Below are 21,816 nucleotides of genomic sequence, written 5' to 3'. Positions count from 1 at the left end.
GGCGGGCGCGCGGCCATCGCGCCCTGACGTCACGCGCGGCCGCCAGCGCGTCACCTGGCAACGCCGCCGCTGACGTCACCCGTGGGGACCCCCACGTGTCCCCCCGGCCCGACACCCCCCGGGATCCCCTGGGATCGGGGTGGCCGTGACGGGACCCACGGGGTCCCCAGTGTCCCCAGCCCAGGGTCCCCAGTGTCCCCAGCACAGGGTCCCCAATATCCCCAGCACAGGGTCCCCAGTGTCCCCAGCACAGAGTCCCCAATGTCCCCATCACAGGGTCCCCAGTGTCCCCATCACAGGGTCCCCAATATCCCCAGCACAGAGTCCCCAATGTCCCCATCACAGGGTCCCCAATATCCCCAGCACAGGGTCCCCAGTGTCCCCAGACCAGGGTCCCCAATGTCCCCATCACAGGGTCCCCAGTGTCCCCAGCACAGGGTCCCCAGTGTCCCCAGCCCAGGGTCCCCAATGTCCCCATCACAGGGTCCCCAGTGTCCCCAGCACAGGGTCCCCAATGTCCCCAGCACAGGGTCCCCAGTGTCCCCAGCCCAGGGTCCCCAATGTCCCCATCACAGGGTCCCCAATGTCCCCATCACAGGATCCCCAGTGTCCCCAGCCCAGGGTCCCCAATATCCCTATCACAGAGTCCCCAATGTCCCCATCACAGGGTCCCCAGTGTCCCCATCACAGGGTCCCCAGTGTCCCCAGCCCAGGGTCCCAATATCCCCAGCCCAGGGTCCCCAGTGTCCCCAGCCCAGGGTCCCCAATATCCCCAGCACAGGGTCCCCAATATCCCCAGCACAGGGTCCCCAGTGTCCCCAGCACAGGGTCCCCAGTGTCCCCAGCCCAGGGTCCCCAATGTCCCCATCACGGGATCCCCAGTGTCCCCATCACAGGATCCCCAGTGTCCCCAGTATCTGCAGCCTGGTGCGTCCATGCTCCCAGCACGGTGTCCCCACGGTCCCACTGCAGAGCACCCACGTTGTGTCCCCAATGTCCCCAGCATCCCTGGGGGGTCAATCAGAAGCTCAGGACCCTCTAACGCCACCCAAATCGTCCAGCGCTGCCACCCACCCCCGTGTGACAGGCCTGACCCCAGCCCTTGGGATCTACCAGCGGCCCGGCCCGGATGGGGATGATGTGAATTGTGGGGGGCGCGGCCCCTTTAAGAGAGGCGGGACGAGACGCGGCGCCTTTAAGAGCGGCTGGGCGCGGCCCCTTTAAGGCAGCGGCCGCTCTCCGCTGCGTGCGTGATGGTTGCGCCGCCGCCTCATTGGCTGCTTGGTGGCGCAGCGCTTCCCTCCGCGCTTTGTGCGTCCGCCGGAAAAAAGGAGTCCCGGCGCCCCGCCTCCTCCCAGGCGGGGCGGGCGGCGGAGGGATCCGCGGGGCGGTGCTGCGGCCGGGATCACCTTGGCGGCGCGGCGGGTCGGCGCGCAGAGGAGCGGCGGCTCTCGGAGAGAAGGGGCGTGGGGCGAGGCCGGGCGGCGGCAGCAGCAGGAGCAGGTAACGGCGGCCTGAGGGCCAGCGGCGAGCGAGCAGCGGTACCCGAGCAGCGCTACGCGCCGCCGCCATCAGCATCGCCGTTCCCGCCGCCGGGCGGGGGTCTCCCCTCAGGCGGCCGTTGAGGGGGCCGGAGGCTGCGCGCGCGGCCGCGGCGCCCCCTGGGAAGGCGGCGGTCCGCGCGCGCGGGGGGCTCGCGGCGCCGAGCACGTGGCGGGCGCCGTCCCGCCCGCGGCCGCGTCCTCAGGGGGCGCCGGGGCGGAGGGGGCGGGGGGGGGGGTCGGTTCTTGAGGTACCGGTGAGGGAAACGGGGGAGGGATGCGGTAAAACGGAGCGCAGGGCCCGGGTTGCAACATGTCGCCCGGCTTCCTGGTGGCTGGGGTTGGACCGGAGTGTGCTGGGAGGCTGAGTCAGATGGAGCCGGAGCGAAGCGCTTTGCCGGCCTCCCTCCTCGCCCTTCCCCAAAGCGGCTGCGCTCCCGTCCGGCCGCCGCGATGCTTGGAAGGGCTTAAATCAGCCCACGGCTGACTGAGCTCACCAGTGATGCTGCAGCCTCTTTATTCTTCCCTCCCTCGGAAGAGAAGGCCCCTTCTGAATTAATTATCTCCCGTAATTAACGCCTGCCTGGGCACGTCCCATCGATTTGGACGGTCCCTTGAACTGCGGAAACCTCTGAAACGTGTTTAAAGCCTCTTTGCAGGGACATGAATGGCGCTTTTGTCGGCGGACAATGGCAACCTCCCGGCTGGCTCCTCAGATGCATGAAAGTAGACGGCGATCTCTATAAACCTGCTTTGTTCTGATAAGGGAACCGGTTATTGGAGGGACCAGGTTGACAGAAATCAGTGTTTCGCAGAGGTTTTTGCGATGTTAATGCCTTAACTTTCTGGCTACCTGCTGCTCCTGTGAAGGGGCTGCTGCTCATTGTGATTTGCCTTGGCCTGAAGATGGGATGACAAAGGGGTTTTTTTGGTTACCCAGTTACCTCCAGGGAAACTTGAGAGCTTGTGCAACCAGGAGTGCTAAATTAAAAAAAAAAAAAAAAATTAGTCCCAAGCACATAATTTTATGCCCGATGTTGATAAAGCAAAACTTAGGCTAATTTAGAGGAGTTAGATTTTGGGTGGCCTCGTGAGTTGTGCTGATGCCAGCTCGTTTCCACGCTGTCCCCGCGCTAACGAAGGCCTTTTCTGCTGAGGCAGGAAGCTCTGCTGCTGGCCACGTGTTGGGAGTGGGGACTTCAGCCCGCGAAACGCTTCCGAGAAACTTCACTTTCGCTGGGTAATGAGCTCACGGAGACCACGGCACTGCCTCTGAGCCTGAGCAGCCTGCCTTTTTCTTTACTCCCTACTTCTTTATCCACCCAAAGCTGTAAATCTTACCAAAACCTGAATTTATTTGCCTTAGCTGGGGCGATCCAATACCGGCGTTAATTCCCTTCCGCACGCTGAGCTGATAATTAAATTTAAGGCAAACAAAGCGTTTCCCAGGCCTGCCGGACCACGTGCTGGTCCTTTATCTCCTGCGGGGGAAGATGGTGATGGGTGGCACGTAGAGAATGGGACTGCAGTACCTTGTGGCTGCCACCCACAGCTGGGCGCGCAGCTCATCTCCATCCTGGGGCTGCAGCAGAAGGATTTACGCTTCACCTAGAGTTATATTTAAATGTAAAAACCAATCAAACAAGCCAACTTTGTTTTATAATGCAAAAAAAAAAAGATTTTTTTTTTCTTTACAGTTTCCTTGAAGGCAGCTGGGTGGTTTCTGGTGCGAGGCCAAGGTGAAAAGCTCCTTGTCCTCTGTCAGAGCAACACGCTGCAAGGTTAAGTCAGTAGGTGTGCCTGCACTGCAAATACCTTCCAGATAAGTCTTTCTCGTCGCCAAATATCTGCTGCTTGTCATCTCAACTCGCTTGATTCTTTTTTTTTTTTTTTTTTTTTTTTTTTAAAGCCTCTGGGGAGGGCAGACTTGGCTAATTCCTCTGCACACAGCCAAAGTGCTGATGTTGCCCAGCGCTGTGCTGGCTGACCTGACCTTCCTGGCCCTCAGAACTTGTTTGCTGAAAAACCAGAGAGGTATCTGTGTTGCGGAGCTGCTGGGGAGAGCGTGTGCCAGCCTGGAGCAGGTGATGGCTCCTGGGTTGCGTCCAGCGGTGCAGAAAAGAGCTGGCATTTTGGGGTGGCCATCTTGTCCTTATGTAACGGCATGATGCCACCTCCTGCAGCAGCCACCGAGGGCAGGATGTGGTGTCCTCCCTCTCTGGAAAAGGGCTTAACAGGCTGTATTAAAAGCCTGCTTTGCTGCAGAGCTAGATATTTTTTGTTGTTGAGCGCCTTTAGATTCTGGAACAAGCAAAGCTGATTTTTTTTCTAGGGATTTTTTTTGGGAATCTGAAGGCCTGCCTGATTTCATAACCCCGCCCTTCTCAAATGTAACTGCTAACTCAAACCATTTCTGCCTCTGGGCACGAGCAGCCTTGTTCTGCAGCATCAGCAGGGTTGTGTAAGCAGGGCTGACCCGTGCAGAGCTAATAAAACCAGCCTGTGACTTCTACAGGTAGTAAGACATCTTTGTCTGGCGCTGCAGTGGTTAAAACCGGTCCTGCCTGGGGACAGTCCCTGCCAGGCCTTTGTGCTGCAGTTTCCACTTCCCTTTGTCACCGGGGTGGGGGTTGCCACTGTCTCCTCTCCTTTCTCTCTCCCTACGGGCAGATCCGGAGGTGCTGAGGATTTAGAGCTTCTCTGAGCTGACCGCAGGATGAGCTGGCTGGAGTTAGTCAGTCACCTCGCTACTGCAAAACTGTTCATCCTGACCTCCAACGGCTCTTTCTAGAATATTCAAGAGCCGAGGAGATAGCAGACATCTTCAGAGTGTCCTGCCTGAAGCACAGGCGGCCCAAGTAATAAACTTGGGGATTTAATTGTTATGCCTTGAGGAGGGAATTTGGATTTATTCAGTGCTTTGTAGCATATTGCTTCCCCCATTCCTCCTTCAGCCCAGGCAGTGTCTTCAGCTGTCCTTGAAGTCCTTGCTCCTCTGATTTAAATAAAAAAACCCTAAGTCTGGATTAGTGGGAAATGCCAAACATTCCCGTTATATTTATAAGACTGCTCTTTCCAGTAGAATTCAGTGGGTGCTTTGTAAATACATAGTAATGGGAGGCAGGAGGAGATATAAAAAAGTGAAGCTGTTGGTAACGGGGCACGCCGCTGTGGGCAGATGGGTGTTTGGGATACTTTTAGGCTGCTGCGTTTCTGCTCTTGCTCCTGGACAAGGTCACAGTGTCTGGTTTTTCTGAGCTCGTTGAACTGCTGGAAAATCTGATGAAGGGGGCTTGTGATTCGGAACTGAGCTTTCCTTTCTCTGTATATATTTATAAAGGCTTTAGGGGCTTTAAAATTATATTTGCAAATGACTTGAGTGGGGGATTTCTGTGAGATAGAAAGGGAGAACTTGACTGCCTGTTTTTAAAAACTTCCAAGTCATCCTCTGGATGCAGTTTCTGTCTCGGGATCCTGTTGTTTCTTATTCCATCTCATTCCCAGAAACTGCACAGACCCGCTTGCCCGTGTTAGTGTGGAGGCAATTTCCCAGCAAAGGCTTATTTTATTTTTTTTGGCATGGGCATCTAGAGAAGCCGGCACCGCTCCGCAGGTGTCGGAAGATGCAGCAGCAAGTGTTAGAGGGCCAAAATACAATGTTTCAGGTCTAACCAGCGAGTTTTCCTATAATAATGGGACTTTGTCGGGCTTTTTATGTGGGCAGACTTTCTTGTACTGACTGCAGTGAATCAGCAGCTTCTGGCAGGGCTGAGGGGAAGGAGGCTTTGCCAGGACAAATTATGGTTTTTCGCTGGCCTGACTCCTTTCTGCCGCATGGGAGCGAGGCGATGGTGAGTCAGGGCTGCCTGCGAGAGGATCCGCACGATCTGCACGTAGGTGGGGAAGGGCTGCAGAGCAGAAGGGAGGAGCGTGGGGCGAGGGAGCCTCTGCGGCAGCGGGCAGGCACATCTTCCTGCCTGTTTCTTAGGGATGCAGCTTCGTTCTGGTCACCCCCGCCAGCTTCGACAAAGCTTTTGGGTTTATTAGCGCCTCTGGTTCAATGCTGGTGTGCGCAGCTAGCACCATTTTGTGATTTATTAGGGGTATTTTTGTCTGCTTGGGGCAGGCAGAACTAAACCCTTGCTCTATCTCTGCATTTAGCTGAGCAGCAGCCTGTGTTTCTGCCATTGCCACACTAAAGGTATATATCCTATAGGCAAAGGCAGCTTCTGCTGCAAGAGCAGCCTGCTTTAAATATCCCCGGCGTGCCCAGGGGATGAAATTTAGAGTCAAACCACTGAAACCTGACTAGTGATCTGTGATGCTGGTAGCCACCTTGCATCACTCTTATACCAGAGGCTTTTTAAGCACCAGCAATCTAGTCTGGGCAGGTTGAAGAGGACAAACGGCTTTTAGCCACCGCTGCTACTCAAGAACAGCCTGAGGTGCGTGATTAGAAATGCCCGGGGGCAGTGGCGCTGCTGAGAAATGGGTGTCCTCCCATCCCAGCGGGCAGCTAAGCGTCAGTTCAGCTTACTCTTAGGATTTGGGCTGTTCCTTTCATTGTGGGGATGCTCTAGTCCTGTAGAGGCAAGCAGCCCGAATTCTGAGGTTTTTTTCGTCCCAACTTTGAAAAAATAACCAGTCTGAAACCTTGTGGTCATTTTTTGCTGCCCTGGGTGAGGGGGAATGGGGTTAGACCTACAGCATCTTTGCTTTGAAGTGGGACCTTGAGCATTTTAAAGAAACCTTTGGTCTTTCACATGTTCTCTGCCAAGGTGTTGTGTTTAATCAACTTAAGCCTGTACAAGCAAGTAGGCTTGAAGGATGGGTTTTAAGCTTAGGCAGACTTTGCCGTGATTAGGTGTGTCTCGGCAGGAGATTGCCCACGTAAGAGCGCGTCTGCAGCCGTGCTAGCACGGAGCTCCCCGGTTGCGATGGGAAACCTAGTCGAGGCCTGTAGGAGAAATGAGCGGCGAGCTGGGAGGGAGGAGGCAGAATCTCTGCCTGCGCACTCAAGTGCTTGAATTTTGTTGCGTTGTGTAGCTCCAGGGGAAGACTGGCAATGAAGAGAAGCTATGAAGGGAACATCTGCATAGAAGGCAGGTGAGCTTTGGGTGGCGTCCGTGGGGGATGACATGGAAATAGAAATGTGTCTTGCCTGTATCTAAGACTTCTCAAGTAGGAACATAAAGATAGTTTGACCCAGTAGCAGCTTTCTTGTTACCTCCATATTCATCACGTGGGTGTGTTGGTGTCTCTTCTCGATGAGCGGGTTTGGGTGATTCCTAAACCTGGCACTGCTTTTCTTCTCTTGTAGACACAGGATTCCAGCGACGATGTCGAAGCACCACGATGCAGGGACGGCTTTCATCCAGACCCAGCAGCTGCATGCTGCCATGGCTGACACCTTCCTGGAGCACATGTGCCGCTTGGACATCGACTCGGAGCCAACCATTGCGAGAAACACCGGAATCATCTGCACCATCGGTAGGCGATTCCTAGATAGGAGAGAATTGCAGCTGTGAACGCCTGTGTCGGTGAAACTTGTTAGGGAAATTGTGGGAAAAGCTTCAGCTTTCATCCCTTGCCAGGGCTGAACTTGTGTGGTGAAAGAACGCGGCTTTCCCATGTCTGCCTAACCAGTGTTATTGCTAGGAGTGAATCAGGTAGCTGGGGAAATCAGAACTGGTCAGGTTCTGCTGCGCTCCTCGAGGCAAGTTAGAACAGTCTCTGCTACCATAAAGATAAGCTGCTTCAGTGCCGAGCAAGTCTATATCCATTATACCTTTTCCACATGAAACAGCCTGGCCTGTATGGGTTATCTCATTATTTTTACAACGTTAATATTCAAACTATTTCATCCTTCTAGGCCCAGCCTCCCGCTCAGTGGACAAGCTGAAGGAAATGATTAAATCTGGAATGAATGTTGCCCGCCTCAACTTCTCTCACGGCACCCACGAGGTAAGGGTGCGGTCTGAGCTGATACGGCCCCACCGGGCCTTGTGTGTGTCGTCTGACCCTTCCTCTCATGGAGGAGGGAAATCCAGCTTACTCCAGAGCAGCCTTGGCTTGGGAAGGCAGAACTTGGCTCTGCTTTTGAGGAAGGTGTGCCAGTTGTACATACCGAGCCTGTGTAATTGCTGAAAACGTCTACATTCCCTTTCTGAGCCATTTTGAAAGCAGTTCCAGTTGGTTCCACACCCTTTTCTGTACCAGGGAGCCAGCTAACTGGTATGTGACCCTCATGTGCCAACTGCTCACCATGAAATCCTTCAGTTCTTCCTCCTGTCCTACTGTTCGTGGTACAAAGCTGCCACTTCACAGTTCACAGCAGCAGCCAGGAGCGTTTGTCCCTGCTGTGCACCTCTGCAGGAGTACGCACTATCAGTTGGTCGTCTCGCTTCTTTGTTTTATTGCTGGGGGTTTTGCAAGCAGGTGATCAATGAATAACCTTGTCTTAAAAGAAAACTGTTAGGGATTTGATATAATTACTATGCATAGTTGAAATAATTGGACTCCTGGGTTTGCTCGGCAAACCAGCCGTGTTCCTGGCAGCTATGAGGTTAGCACCATGGTACTTGGGAGCTGGTGTGCTGAGCTTAAAAGAGTAAGGTCAGAAGAAATCAAGACTGTCCATGGCAGACAAGCCTTCATTGATATAAATAGATGAGATCCTCAGCGATACGGGAGGAGCTGAGGATCCCATTCCAGGTTGCCTAGAATGCCACGCTGAGCCTTTCCGCTGAAATTTTTTTTTTTTTACACCCTGGCTGCCCTCCAGCTCTCAAAATATCAGCCGGTAGCCAGTAGCAGCTGTAGGTGGCTTTACTTGCTGAACTGTGAGCCTTGTGCTGCATAACAGCTTGGCCTCTCACCCTCATGGCCTTTAAAGGCCACAGGGCACTGTCAAAATCAAAAGGTCTGATGCTTAACTGTGAAAAACTGTCAGACCTTGACTAAACACCCCAAGGTAGTGTTGGTGCAAAGGCTGCAGACAGCAAAATCTGCCTGAAGAAAGGGTAGTGTGGAATAACTCTGCCCCTCAGTCATCAAGTCCTGCAGCCGGGTGGCTGGGCAGGGAGTTAGTTGGTGGCCAGGCCTGAAACTGGGAATTTTCATACCGTTACTGCCCAGCGGAGCTGCTGCTGTGGTTTGTGTACTTGTTAGCGGAGGCTGAGGACAGGGACTGTGGCTTTCTGCTTTGGGTGAGGTCTAATTGCACATTTGTACAGATGAGGTTGGGTTACAGCGGAGTCTGGCCTTGCTGTCGTGTCCTGTTAAGCCTGACTGCCAGCTGGAGCCAGTCTTAAGTCTCAGTCCCCTCCTGCTTCCTCCAAATCACTCTGGTTTCCAGTGAAGCCCTAAAGGATTTTCATTTGTTGTGAGCGTTTTGGTTCTTGCGTCCACCCTAAAGCGTTCAACAGGGCTTCAACTTTAACAGAGGTGCTCTAGCACCTGGCTGCAACCCTTTTATGTAGGGAAAAAAAAAATGCTTTTATGTCCAGCTCTATCTGCATTCCTGTTCTGCATGCGTAACTCTTCAGGAAGTCAGACGCCCTAGGAGCCAGTTAGTCATTGGTATCAAACTAAAAAGGAAAAATCCCAGGTGACTGGGACCAGATAGACGTCACAGCACTGTTCATACATGTTTTTTTCTGTACTGCATCCGTTTAGGCTGCAGTGCATGGAGAAGGGTTGGGGCCTCTCAGTCTCAACTTGCACTCTCCACGAGTAAACGCAATATTTTTTCCTGCTCTAAAGAGTTAGCAGTTGCGGTTTATCTCAGGCCAAGGGCATGCATGTGAACCTTAGCACGGCTTTTTCCGGCCCCACCTTTCTGGCTCTGGATTATTGTCCCCATGATACTGAAAAGCCGGCGTGCGAGGCTCGTGTCGAGGCAGATAGGTGCGTTTCCAGGTGAATCAGGTCAAACACCGTCTGTGGCACAGAGAGGGGAAAGGGTATTTCTTATCTGCGAAAGTCTGTCAAGTGTTACACAACTTGCAGTCAAGGTTATCTCTTAATGTCATTTAAGCAAGTAAAGTAAACTGATCTGCTGGTCATCTGAAGCTCATTTGAGGTACTTGGGATGGGAGTTTCCCCACAGAACTGCCTGTGCTGAAACTGGCAGTGTTAGCAAAATGCTCTTGTACATGTGAAAGTTTGGAAGCCGGGTGCGTGGTGCTGGAGTCTTGAACTCTGCGATTGCTTTGGCTCTGGAAGGAAAATGTAAATACTTCGATGGATAATGTCCTCTTAGCAAATCTTTTATCTTTAGGGGAGATTTAAGCCAAAGAGTTATAAAAAAGCTTGTTTGCTCGCCAGTGGGGCTGATAAGAGGGGTGAGGCTGGAAGTCTGTGCGGGAGTCGGCAGTGCATGGAATGGCATCCTCCCGAGGAGAGCAGCCTTGTGAGGCAGTCACTCAGCTGTGGCATTTTCCTGGCATTCAGGAGTCTTTCCACGCACATAATAGTCCAGCTGCCAGCACTGCCCGTGTTCTGCTGTGTAGAACAGGCGGATGGATGTTGAGCAAAGCTTTCAGAAACGTTCTTTCTTAGGGCTCATTGATTGGTGGGCCACCTCCAAACAGCAAGTGTATGTCCTGATGGAAAATCACTTTGACTGAGCACCTGGGCTGTGTCCTGCTGGGCTTGGAACTGGGGGCACCAAAGGCAGAGCTAGAGGACCGCCGGACTCCACTTCCACATGGGGACAGCCTTTGTATCCTCACGCTCTGCTTCGCTGGAAGCTCAGCCTGAATAAAATTCCCACGCTAGAACTGAAATTGAGCATCATGTGAGAGGAGAGCTGTCAGCGAGGGCAGCATTTGGGCTGTGTAGTGATCTTATTCATAAGCGGTAGAGTAGAAATGGTCTGAACATTTCCATCTTTTTTTTTTTCTTCTTCGCCAGTATCATGAGGGCACAATCAAGAACGTGCAAGAAGCTACAGAGAGCTTTGCCTCTGATCCCATCACCTACAGACCTGTGGCTATTGCACTGGATACCAAGGGACCTGAAATCAGAACTGGACTCATTAAGGGAGTAAGTTGCTCTTTTTTTTTCTTTCCCCCCTTTTTTCCACTTTTTTTCAGCATGCAAGGCTAGATATTTTGTTACGTCTGTGGCCTTTCCAAACAAAATATCAAGGTAATAAGCCAACAAACAAAAATTGGGCCAAAGTACTGCAAGCTGGGAGGTGGTTGTGTGCTGGTTTTTACTGGTTTTGCTGAAACGCATGTTTTGACCCTCAGAGTGGCACAGCAGAAGTGGAGCTGAAGAAGGGTGCGCAGCTCAAAGTGACCCTGGATGATGCCTTCATGGAGAATTGTGATGAGAACGTGCTGTGGGTGGACTACAAGAATCTCATCAAGGTTATAGACGTTGGCAGCAAAATCTACGTGGATGACGGTCTGATTTCCTTGCTGGTTAAGGAGAAAGGTGTGTAACAACCGTTCCAACTGTGCCTGTTTGTTTTTTTCCTCGGAACATACTTCTGCTTTCCCTCCAGTAACAGTTTTTTAGCTTGCAGTTGTGTATTAAAGAAAGGAGTACGTGGTTCTTCATGCTGCAGTGAGACTTTGAGCAAAACTTTCTCCACTTCAAGCGTAGCAAGTTTCCAAAAACTAACTGGGTTTCACTAGACTGATCTAAAACCCCTCTTCAAAGGTGAATGTGTGGTAGGGACATTGCAGTGCTCGTGATCAAAGCCTGTTTAGCTGCTTCATACTTTTAATACAGGATTTAACTAGTTTGACAGCATAAACCTTGACTTTTGTGGTTAGAGGCAGAACTAGCTTCAACTGGTAATGTAGGAGCAAGGTTAGTTCCACAATATTCCTTTTGCGTGGCCTGAACTGCTCTAGCCTCAGGGTGTTGTCTCTGGTCCCAGGGACATGTAGGGAGATGGAGATGAGGCTTTTGGGGTGCTCAGGTTGCTATTACAGGGCTCCTGTGTAGAGAAGTGCAACCTGGTAGCTTTTTTTGGGTAGACAGTCCCAACCTCCCGCGCAGAGCAAACGGCATCTTCTCCAAGGCCAGTGCAGATGTGGTTTTAAACAGGTCCGTTGTGTTCCCACGGGTATATCGCAACCTTGTGCGTTGCATAAATCTGCTGAAGAGAGCAGCAATGCGCTGTTATCGCGTGCGGTGGGGTTGGCAGGACGGTTCTCAGGCAGGGAGGCGGTGTGGGAGCTGGCAGCGGGGAGCTTGCTGGTAAACACTGATTGTGGGAACACATCTGTTGCAGGCAAGGACCATGTCATGACGGAGATCGAGAATGGCGGCATGCTCGGCAGCAAGAAGGGAGTGAACCTGCCCGGTGCCGCGGTCGACCTGCCCGCAGTCTCCGAAAAGGACATTCAGGACCTAAAATTCGGTGTGGAGCAGAATGTAGATATGGTGTTTGCTTCCTTCATCCGCAAAGCTGCTGATGTCCATGCTGTCAGGAAGGTGTTGGGGGAAAAGGGAAAGAACATCAAGATCATCAGCAAGATTGAGAACCACGAGGGTGTGCGCAGGTGAGCTGTGTGCAGGTGACAATTAGCGTTTGTCACCCTTTGTCAACGGCAGAACAAAACCCCTTCACGCTGTAGTCAGGACTCCGGCTCTCTGGCTTGCCAGCAGCAGCAAACTCACTAGTCGGAGTAACAGAGCGGCAGTGCAGGCTGTCACTTAATGCCACGTGCGGGGGACTTGACGTCGCTGCAGTATGAGCAGTGGATTGTGTAACTGTCACGTGCCCTGAGCTCATGAGGACAGTGTCACCATCTCCCTGTATCCCTGAAAAAATCCGCAGTATTTTTTATAGTGAGTGTAAATTTTTATCACCACATCTGTGACAAACTATCAGATGAAAATAACTTGGAGCAACTCACGCTCCCCTCAGTCTGTCTCTGTGTAGCTTTAGAAAGCTTTATAAAATAGCACTTTACATGTGCTGTGACTTGGTCTTAGGTTTTTTTTTCTTCCTGCCTTGATGTTGCAGGATACTGAAATGGCACATGGCAAGACTGTGTGCTGACAGCATAGCTGTGTATCATGCCCCAGTGATGCTCCCTTTTGTGGGGGGGCACAGAACAAACAGGAAGGTGTTTTGCAGAGCAAACAGGGTAACAAACCTCTTCTCTTGCTCTCAGGTTTGATGAGATCATGGAGGCCAGTGATGGCATCATGGTGGCCCGTGGTGACCTGGGAATTGAGATCCCTGCTGAAAAAGTCTTCCTTGCCCAGAAGATGATGATCGGGCGCTGCAACAGGGCTGGCAAACCCATCATCTGTGCCACGCAGGTACTGGAAACGCAGTGCTGACTTGTCACTGCCACGGGCTGGCAGGGGCTGAACGTCAGTAGCTGTCACTGGTGTTCATTAGAGAGTGAGACGCCAAGAGCAAAGATGTTTTGCTCATGGCTGAATCGCTCATTTTGAGGTACTTCTTGAAATATGTATTTGGGATCTTCCCCCTTAGGGTTGCAGGACCTCTTGCGTGGCTGCTGAAGGTTTTACTCCTCAAAACTTCATGCACTATGTGCCTTTTGGGCCAACTAAATTCTGGGAAAAAAATCACGCTTTGGCATCTTGTAGCAGCCCATCTGTGTCTAACAGAGAAGAGGTTCCCAGGTGTCTTGGAAGATGTACCCACACTTCAGCGTCAGAAGGAACTAGGCTATACCGATTATATAAAAAATCTGAAATCTTGGGTGCTTGTGACTTTAGTTGGTGCAGAGCTTTCTGTTTATCTATTTCTAGATGAAAAAAACCAAGCCCCTCAATGCTAATTTGGAAAAATGTGGCTGGATTTGAGCTTTCTGTAAAGATGTCTAAAGCAATCCTAGAATCGTTTTAGTTGGAAGAGACCCTCAGGATCATCAAGTCCAACCATAACCCAACTCTAGCACTAAACCGTGTCCCTGAGAACCTTGTCTAAACACCTTTTAAACTCCTCCAGGGATGGCGACTCCACCACTGCCCTGGGCAGCCCGTTCCAATGCTTGAGAATCCTTTCTGGGAAGAATTTTTCCCAATATCCAATTTAAACCTTCCCTGGTGCAACTTGAGGCCATTTCCTCTTGTCCTACCACTTGCTTCTTGGGAGAAGAGACCAACCCTCTGCTGCAAAGAGCTCAAAGTTCCTTGGACCAAGCCCTGTGCTGAGCAGTTAAATGTGAAAGTCGGAATACCATGTCTGATGTTGTGTGGGTTCAATATCCCTGGAAAAAGAGTAAATGTAGAGTGGGTACAAAATGGGTTGTTTTTCTCACTAATAGATGCCTCAATTCGAAGCTGGTTACGGACCAAGCCCTTCTCTGTCCTGTGTCCCCAGGAGAACTCTTCTCCCAGAGTCCTTAGGCCAGTTCCTTCTGCAGTATCTTGATTTCCTTGGATTTATTCTCTTCCAGATGTTGGAAAGCATGATCAAGAAACCTCGCCCGACCCGCGCCGAGGGCAGCGACGTTGCTAATGCTGTCCTGGACGGAGCGGACTGCATCATGCTCTCTGGAGAGACGGCCAAGGGAGACTACCCGCTGGAGGCTGTGCGCATGCAGCACGCTGTGAGTACTTTGCTGGGGTGGAGAGCCTGTCCCACAGGTGAAAAATAACCTGCTGCCCTGCATCTCCCATCTGAACCAGGCACCTGAAGATCTAAATGGATCTGGTCCAGTCCAAAGTGGTGATTTTCTTTGTTCGTGCTGCCACTGTGGGTGTTTCTTTTGCCTACCATGGGCCCAAAACCTCACTTTGTGCGCCCCCAACTATGGTGGGGCAGAGCTGAGAACTGCTCTGCAGTGCTCTGAAATCCAAGGTTTTTCATATGAGTTTTTGTTTATGACCAGGGTAAAGGGGATTTTGCTATTACCTTGGTATGAGTTTTTCCAAATGCCATATTTGTTTTGGCATATTAAATGCCTTCAGTTTCTCCAAGGTCAAGGAGCTGCTTAAGCAGTTTATCTCTAGATAATGAAAGGTAACAGCCGACTCCTCTGTGGGAGGGTGCGGGGGGAGGCTTGTGAGTCTGATTTACAGCATGGTTGCATTCAGCACCTGGTACGCTTGGTGTTGGGGGGTGTTTATTGCACGAATACTGACAGCACCAGATTTTTACATGCCTGAACTGCCAGAAACCTCTGCTCTGCTTCGAGTTCACCCAGCTCGTGTTTCAGCTGACAAAAAGCTCGATGCCAAGTGTCTACACGTGTTGCTTCACCCCAGTTACCAGTGCTGTGAATCACAGCAGCAATAACTCTCACCAGTTTTATTTGCAATTCAGGTTATATAGATGAATCGACTCAGCTAGTGTTTGTTTGCAGTGCATTATGTAAACCAATAATGGTCAATATGGAGTGGTGCTTTTTGCACGTGGCAAATGCAAAATATGACTTGCTGGTTTACAAGCTGAACGCTAACGGTGCAACTAAATGGTTCCTCCTCAGTTTTCCACCCCCTAAACCACGAGGGTTGGCTTTCTACTGAGAGTTGGAAACTTGCTGCAGCAAAACTTAGACCTGGGTTTCCATTCTGGCATTAATTCTTGTGTTATACCTGTAGCCTGAGTTCAGGATCTGTTGCACGTGCTTCCTGCAGGCCTGGGAATGGTGGTGTTCACTCTGCCAGAAACACCCAAGGCTTTAATTCTCTGTGCGAAGGAGCAAATATAAATTCACTTTATTTAACAGAACTTGGCAGCAAGGTGCTGACTCTGTGGTGGTAGGAGCACACCTCCCTCCAGTCAGGATCTTTCATCTGAGCTAATTCATGGTGTTAGTGGAGAGAAGCCTTGCCCAGCAAGAACACCCTGAATAACCATGGTCTGAAAATCTGCAGCATGGCCAGGGCAGGTGAATATTTCCATCTGAAGCGGCCAGGCGGTCACAGCAGGGAGAGAACACCTGGCCTTAATAAAGAGTGGCTCCTGTATGTGTTCCCCAGCCTGAAATTGCTATTGGTTTGGGTTTATATATTTGTTTATCCAGTCCTGCTACAGGAGTATCGCAAGTAAGCTCCCTCTGTAGTGAGGTGCAGACAGCAAATGTGGGCTGTGGTGTTGAGAATCATCAGTGTCTGCTCTTTGTGGTGCTGTTGCACCTCTAAGAGATGTCTCCTGTCTCTGCCCAGTCTGTCCCAGCAGCTCTGCTGGGACTCTGCAGTGGTTTCACTTTCCAGCAGGCATCATAGGAATGAGCTTGCTCTTCAGTCTCTCTCTGTGACAATTCTACGTGCCTCAAGTTTTAGTAGCAAGCTTCCCAACATTGGGCAGGCTGTTTCCTGCTTGTGCGGGTGGGCTTCTCTCCAGTTCCAGTCCACGACCCACAGTTGTCTTCAAATCCTGCTCTGGCCATGCTAAGAGGACCAAGGTTTAAGTAGCTGCTGCATTTTTCCTTTCTCCCACCTCTCCCTGTGTACCCACTGAAACCCTCTAGCTGTTTCCCCGTGAGTAAAGCCAGCTGTGACGTGGAGCTGAGAATCCCTGTGCTCCTCTGCTGTCAAAGCTGGCACGTGCGTACGCACATTATCTTACCACTGCAGGCTTCCCTTAAACTGGGGTTTGTTCTATGCGTTATGCAGAGCTGCCTGCCTTTGGACCAAGAGCCAAACATAAACTGCCTGGCTACCAGGTATTGCTTTTTCAGTAAGTGTTTTGAGGCGAATACTCCCATTTTTATCTAACAGCAAGTATTAAAACCAGCAGTAACAAAACCGACTACTTTAGGACCAGACTTGGCACTGGACTACTGTTCCTGCCTGTTACACGTGTCCTCTTATTTTTAGACATAAGATACTTAACTACTTTGGCTTAAACTGATATCTGCGGAAGAGGGATAATTCCTAGCATCACAGAAAAGAATTCACTAACACTCTTAACACTAGAGCAGCAAAATTCTTATTTGGAAGGGGTCCGACTACAAAGCTTTCACCGTAAGGGCACTTCAGTCTCTGCTTAAACATCAACTCCTCACGCTTTGTGTAGTGGCTGCTCACTTTCTGGAGTAACGGAATGAAGTTGTCCTTGAAAAAGATGATCAACCTTTGCATGCTTTTCTAGTCTCTGCAAGCCTTCTTTATCGGGTTGTCAAGGGCTAATGCAGTCTTCCGAGATGAGAATTGTCTTTAAATGCGAGTGATTCCCAGTGTACTGGGATGAAGTGATGACTGAACTTGTTGCAAATGCTTAGCCTGACCAGAAAGCCCTTAGTTGTGCCTTCGCACCTCTCATCTCCCCATGTTGTGACAACCCTATAAGGGAGACTTGTTCCTATTTATTTTTCTTTTACCAAAAGAGAAGTTGATACAGCACTTGGAGGTGAAACTTTTTTGGCTCTCAAGTTAAATTAAATTTTTATTGGCTCTGAAGTTAAACTAAACTTAATGAATTTAGGAGAGAGCCCATCTCCCCTTTCCAGGGAGGAGATGGCGAGTGCTCTGCTCGCATGTTGGCTCCATGAAGACACTTCTAGCTGTGCCCGTGGCGTTGGGAGAGTACAAAGGGGGAACGTGGAGCTGCAGGGATCACCTTTTGAGGAACCGGAGGCACGTGGGCGGCATGAGATTCTCTCAAGGAAATAATAACTAGCAGCAACTGAGCTGGCTCGCTGCGGTCCTTGAAAAGCAATCTGTGTTTGCCTGCTCCAAAATATAGCGAGAGCCTCACCTCCGAAACGCTGCCCGCTGACCAGGGCCTGCCGGTTAAACAGCTTGGAGACCAGCCAGCGTGGCTGTGGCACATTATGCTGAGTTGCGTTCAACAAGTTCACAACCTGAGGGCCAAAGAGTTTCACAGCCTGAGCTTTTTATCCTTTTACTGTGACAATTAAGCAAATTAACGTGATCTCATGTTACTCTGGTGTATCTTTCCTTTTCTTTCCTCTTTTCTCCTTCTCCCCTCTTACTCGGGCCTGCAGATCGCTCGTGAGGCTGAGGCCGCAATGTTTCATCGTCAGCTGTTTGAAGAGATTTTGCGCCTCAATGTTAACAACAGGGACCCTGCCGATGCCATGGCAGCGGGTGCAGTGGAGGCCTCTTTTAAGTGCTTAGCTCCAGCCCTGATAGTTCTGACCGAGTCCGGCAGGTAGGGCTCAGAGAAGGGATCGGTGCCAGTTTTTTCCACGAGTAAAAACACGCTCCGTTCTAACACTGCAAATATTTAGCGAGCAGCTTGTTGCCGCGGTATCGGCCTTGCATAACCGCTGAGTTTCTCTCTTGCGCAGGGAGGGACTGCAGGTAGGCAGGAGCAGAGCGAGAGTGCCTGGCAGTTGGCATGAATGTCACCCGAGTGTGGGCTCGGCAGGGTGAGGTGACTCAGTGGGTGCCACCGATTTGGAAAAGAAACCTTGAGGATCAAATGGTTCCTCTATGAGGATGTTATTGCCATCACCCCAGCATGTTGCACTCAATTTGGGCTCACTGATTGGTAACTCGGTGTAAAAAGCTGTTGATATTTGTGGCACCTGGCTGACAGAGCACCTCGCCTTACCCTGTGCGGCCCCGAGCGACTGACGTGAGTGTTGTCTTCCCGCACGCGTGTTGCTCTTATAGATTGCCCGGGAGGCCGAAGCCGCCATCTTTCACAGGCAGTTGTTTGAGGAGCTGCGTCGTCTGACGTCCCTCAACTGCGATCCCACCGAGGCCGCTGCTGTTGGCGCTGTGGAAGCGTCCTTCAAGTGCTGCAGCGGGGCCATTATTGTCCTCACCAAGTCTGGAAGGTAGGAGGTGACAGGTTCCTTCAGGTCAAGCCCGCTTCGTCACAGGGTGGGGGAAGGAGACACGGCAAAAAAGATGGCTCTGAAAACTAGAGCTGTGAGCAAAGCCTGGGCTTTGGCAGCGACTGAGAGCCCCGGCCACTGCCTGCGGTGCCGGTTCCTCGGGAGATGGGCAGGCGGCTCAAACATCTGCACATGCGTCACCTCCGTGTTCCTCGGGCTGCCCCTGCCAACGTGGCACCAGCACCGAGCCCAGCGGCACCTCTGCCAGCAGCGCTGCCTGGAAGAGCCAAGCGGAAAAATATGCGGTGCAGCTTCCATTTAGACCTCTTGGCAAGAAATCCTCAATTTAACAGTGAGCCGTGGAAGTTCAGTGGATGCAGAATCTTTTTTTTTTTAAAATTTTAAATCACGGCCTCGGCCTTTTATAGTAGCATCTGAACTATTGGTCCCTTGCTGAACCTTTCAGGCATCAGCCCTGCTTGCATAAGCCTGGGAGGCTGATTAGCCTAGAATTGTTAGATACAGGAAAACTGGAAGCATTGCAAGTTTTCTTTTACGGGCTTCCTTTCACCTGCCTGCAACTAATCTTGCTGAACACGCAGGCGCCTGGCAGGCACCCAGCAGCCAAGCGAGCTTGGTGCCTTGGCTGCAGGTGAGAGATGTGCTAGAAATTACATATTTTGGGATTTCTGTCCAGTAGACTTGCTCTTCCAGTTGTGGAAAGGGAGCTGAAACCTCGCTGATCAGCTTTGCCATCCGGAGGAACTAGGCTGCCCGCAAAGCACGTCCGACCATAAGTCTCAGACTGCTTTCTGGAAGAGCATTTGAATTTCTTGCTCTGGATTCAGACCAAAGAAATAGTGCAGCAGCAGGAGTGTGATTATATGAGCCGGGCACGGTCTACCTGAAGAACTGGACCATCGGTGAATCCTTCACCTAAAGTTACAGCTTAAAGTGATTTGAAGCAGCCGCTTTCTGCAGAGACGAGGAGTGACCATAAGCACTGAGTTTCTGGATACCTTTGTGCTTCTAATGTTTCTTTGTAAAAGGCTCCAGTCTTACCCTTGACCTTTTTGAAGAGGTTTGAACTCTGATATTTGAATATTTTTAGCTGTGGATTCTGTTGCAGCCTTGGAGTACCTGGATCTCCTCGAGGAGCCGAGAGGCTTCTCGAACAACACGGAAAGGATTGTCGGAGAGCTGGCACGTGTGTTTGGGCGCTTCAGCAGACTGCACTGCTTACTTGAAGCAGCAATCATTAAATCTGAATATTGCTGAGCTTGGCTCCGCTAAATGAGGCTGCAGAAGCTAGCGGAGATAGCGGCATGCTCGTGAGCTGTAAAATCACGGCTTTGCAGCTTGAATCTCCATTTATTTGCAGATGCGAAGCCATAGTCCCCACCTAGGGCATGCTGCTTGCTATTTTACAGCATTTTAAGGACTTTGTGCCCAACTTCCTAGTAGGTTTTGGCCTCAGTTGCGTTTGCTTGCGGAGGAGCCGGCCCGTTCGCCAGCTTCAGCAGGCGAATGTGGCAAATGGCTTCCTCCTCGGCGAGGGCTGACGCGGGCTCCTTCCATCCTGTCCACCGGGAGCTCCTCAAAACGGAGGGATCTCGCAGGGCCACCCCAGCGAGGTGCCAAGGACCGCTCGCTCGCACAGGCCAGAAGAAATGGCACCTCGCCACCATAACCTAGCAACGGGGACAAATAAAGGCTTGTTTTCAGGACTAAAACACACAGATGACGCTTTCTGAACTCGGAAACAAGGTGATTTTTCTCCACGAGACTGGAGTTGGGGACTGTCACCCTTCTAGTGGTGGCCTGCCCAGTCACATTGTGCTGTTGGTAGAGCTTGGCTCTTGCCAGCATCTGCTCTGGTCCCCCTCTGTGTCCTTTCAGAGTTTTGTGGAGCCCTCCGTGGTGACAAGCAAACCTTGGCGCTGCTTGTGCTTCACCTTGTGTCCCATTTCCTTCCAGGTCCGCACACCTGGTGTCCCGGTACCGCCCACGGGCTCCCATCATCGCTGTGACCCGTAATGACCAGACGGCCCGCCAGGCCCACCTCTACCGGGGCATCTTCCCCGTGCTCTGCAAAGAACCAGCCCACAGCTCGTGGGCGGAGGACGTGGACCTCCGCGTGAACCTGGGCATGAATGTTGGTGAGTGGTGAACGGTCTGCTGGGACGCGGTGGCACCTCAGAATGCGCTTTTGGGGCTGCCAGTGGGGACAGGGGGAGAGGAACTGGCTGGCTGTGCGGTAACGGTATCCGGTTGGGAAAGGGGCGATGACAGTTGCGTAAGAGCAGCTGCATCTGATGGGGAAATGGAACAGCGGCTTTGTCACGGCCACCTTAAAATAGCTGCCAGCAGAAAACCGGGTTGGTTTTAATGTGATGAGCACTTGCACCACGATGCTCCTTGCTCCTGAGAGAAGAGAAGCCTGGAAGCGGTGTGGCTCCGTTCTCCAAAGCTCTGGAATTGTGAGCTCTGTGTCTCAGAGGAACCCAAAGTGGAGCAAAGGGTCCCAGATGGGTGGGCAGCAGAAGGACAAGGTGTTGCTATCAACCGTGGGAGTGGGTGACAAGCTGTGTCCTCCCTGTGGCGAGGTGACACCTCTCTGTGTTCTCTCCTAGGCAAAGCACGTGGGTTCTTCAAGAGCGGTGACCTGGTCATCGTCCTGACGGGCTGGCGTCCCGGCTCCGGCTACACCAACACCATGCGCGTGGTGCCGGTTCCCTGAGCGATGACCCCAACCAGCCACTGTCCCCTTCCCCTCGGTCCCCTCGCCTTAGACCAGCCATCGCTTGCGATGTTCCCCTTGGCCCTAGACTGGATGTAGGTTGCTAAATACCACCCAGCGCAGCAGCAGCAGGGGAAGAGACCTTAAATCACTAAAAAAAAAAAAATATACTTGAAGTGTTTAGGTTGGTTTATTTTTTTTTTTTTTAAGTTCTCCCCCCACTTCTGTTGGAGTCAGTGTAGTCCTAGTGCAGCTGGGACTCCTCATAGCCTAGTGACTGTCCTCAGGGTGTGAAATGTCCCTTTCCCTGCCTTGTTTTGGGGTGACAGGGAAGGGCAGAGGCCACATGTGGTCAGTGTGTCCCCCATACCCTTCCTCTCCCCCTCCTGTGCAGCCAGAACCCCCCACAGACCAAATCCCAGGTGTCTTTGGCCTCCTCTAAGCTGTTTATTTTTGGGAGTGGGGGCAGAAGAAGGGTATTGGCTCCGTGTGAAGAGCGTCCTGCACTCCCCTGCAGCCTCACGTCTCCTGTGTTAGTCGTGTCCCCCCCAGAGCCCTCTTGCTCCCCCGCACTCCCGGGCCCCTGGGGTGGGTGAGCACCTGCCACTCTCCATCAATAAAGAGAAGCTGAAGCACCTGCTGACCTGCCCTGCGCCTTGGCTTGGGGGATCGTGCTCCGGGAGGGGACCCGGGGCTGCGGTCCCTCCTGCCACCCGCAGGGGCTGAGACCCGCCCGGGACTTCGGCCACGCAGCAAAGTTGCGCGGCCACTTTAAGAGGCGGGGTCCCAGCTAGGCCCCGCCCCTTCCCATCAGTAGGCGGGGCGCGGAGGGGGC

At 51.9% G+C, this 21,816-nt stretch overlaps 1 protein-coding gene across 2 annotated transcripts; it reads left to right on the top strand.

The window, feature by feature from the left end:
• The first annotated feature begins 1,419 nt into the window (after window positions 1–1,419).
• On the top strand, window positions 1,420–21,618 carry PKM (pyruvate kinase M1/2). Of its 2 annotated transcripts, XM_065641431.1 has the most exons (11): window positions 1,420–1,503; window positions 6,862–7,031; window positions 7,414–7,505; window positions 10,458–10,589; window positions 10,799–10,985; window positions 11,794–12,064; window positions 12,683–12,833; window positions 13,943–14,095; window positions 17,441–17,607; window positions 20,219–20,400; window positions 20,875–21,618. In XM_065641431.1, exons 2-11 carry the CDS (start codon window positions 6,881–6,883, stop codon window positions 20,979–20,981), a joined length of 1,593 nt encoding a protein of 530 aa, XP_065497503.1. In that variant the 5' UTR covers window positions 1,420–1,503; window positions 6,862–6,880; the 3' UTR covers window positions 20,982–21,618. The 2 variants fall into 2 exon arrangements, with proteins under 2 accessions (XP_065497503.1, XP_065497502.1); XM_065641430.1 differs by lacking the exons at window positions 1,420–1,503; window positions 17,441–17,607 and adding an exon at window positions 18,075–18,241.
• The last annotated feature ends 198 nt before the right edge of the window (window positions 21,619–21,816 follow it).

The sequence above is a fragment of the Caloenas nicobarica genome, chromosome 10, assembly GCF_036013445.1.
Source record: "Caloenas nicobarica isolate bCalNic1 chromosome 10, bCalNic1.hap1, whole genome shotgun sequence".
Lineage (NCBI taxonomy): Eukaryota > Metazoa > Chordata > Aves > Columbiformes > Columbidae > Caloenas > Caloenas nicobarica.
This window is presented reverse-complemented; position numbering and strand designations above follow the sequence as displayed.

Coding starts and splice junctions, on each gene's coding strand:
- PKM (XM_065641431.1), top strand. CDS start 6,881: ATGTCGAAGCACCACGATGCAGGGACGGCTTTCATCCAGACCCAGCAG. Junction 14,096..17,440: donor CTGTGCGCATGCAGCACGCT/GTGAGTACTTTG, acceptor TCGGGCCTGCAG/ATCGCTCGTGAGGCTGAGGC. Junction 20,401..20,874: donor GAACCTGGGCATGAATGTTG/GTGAGTGGTGAA, acceptor GTTCTCTCCTAG/GCAAAGCACGTGGGTTCTTC.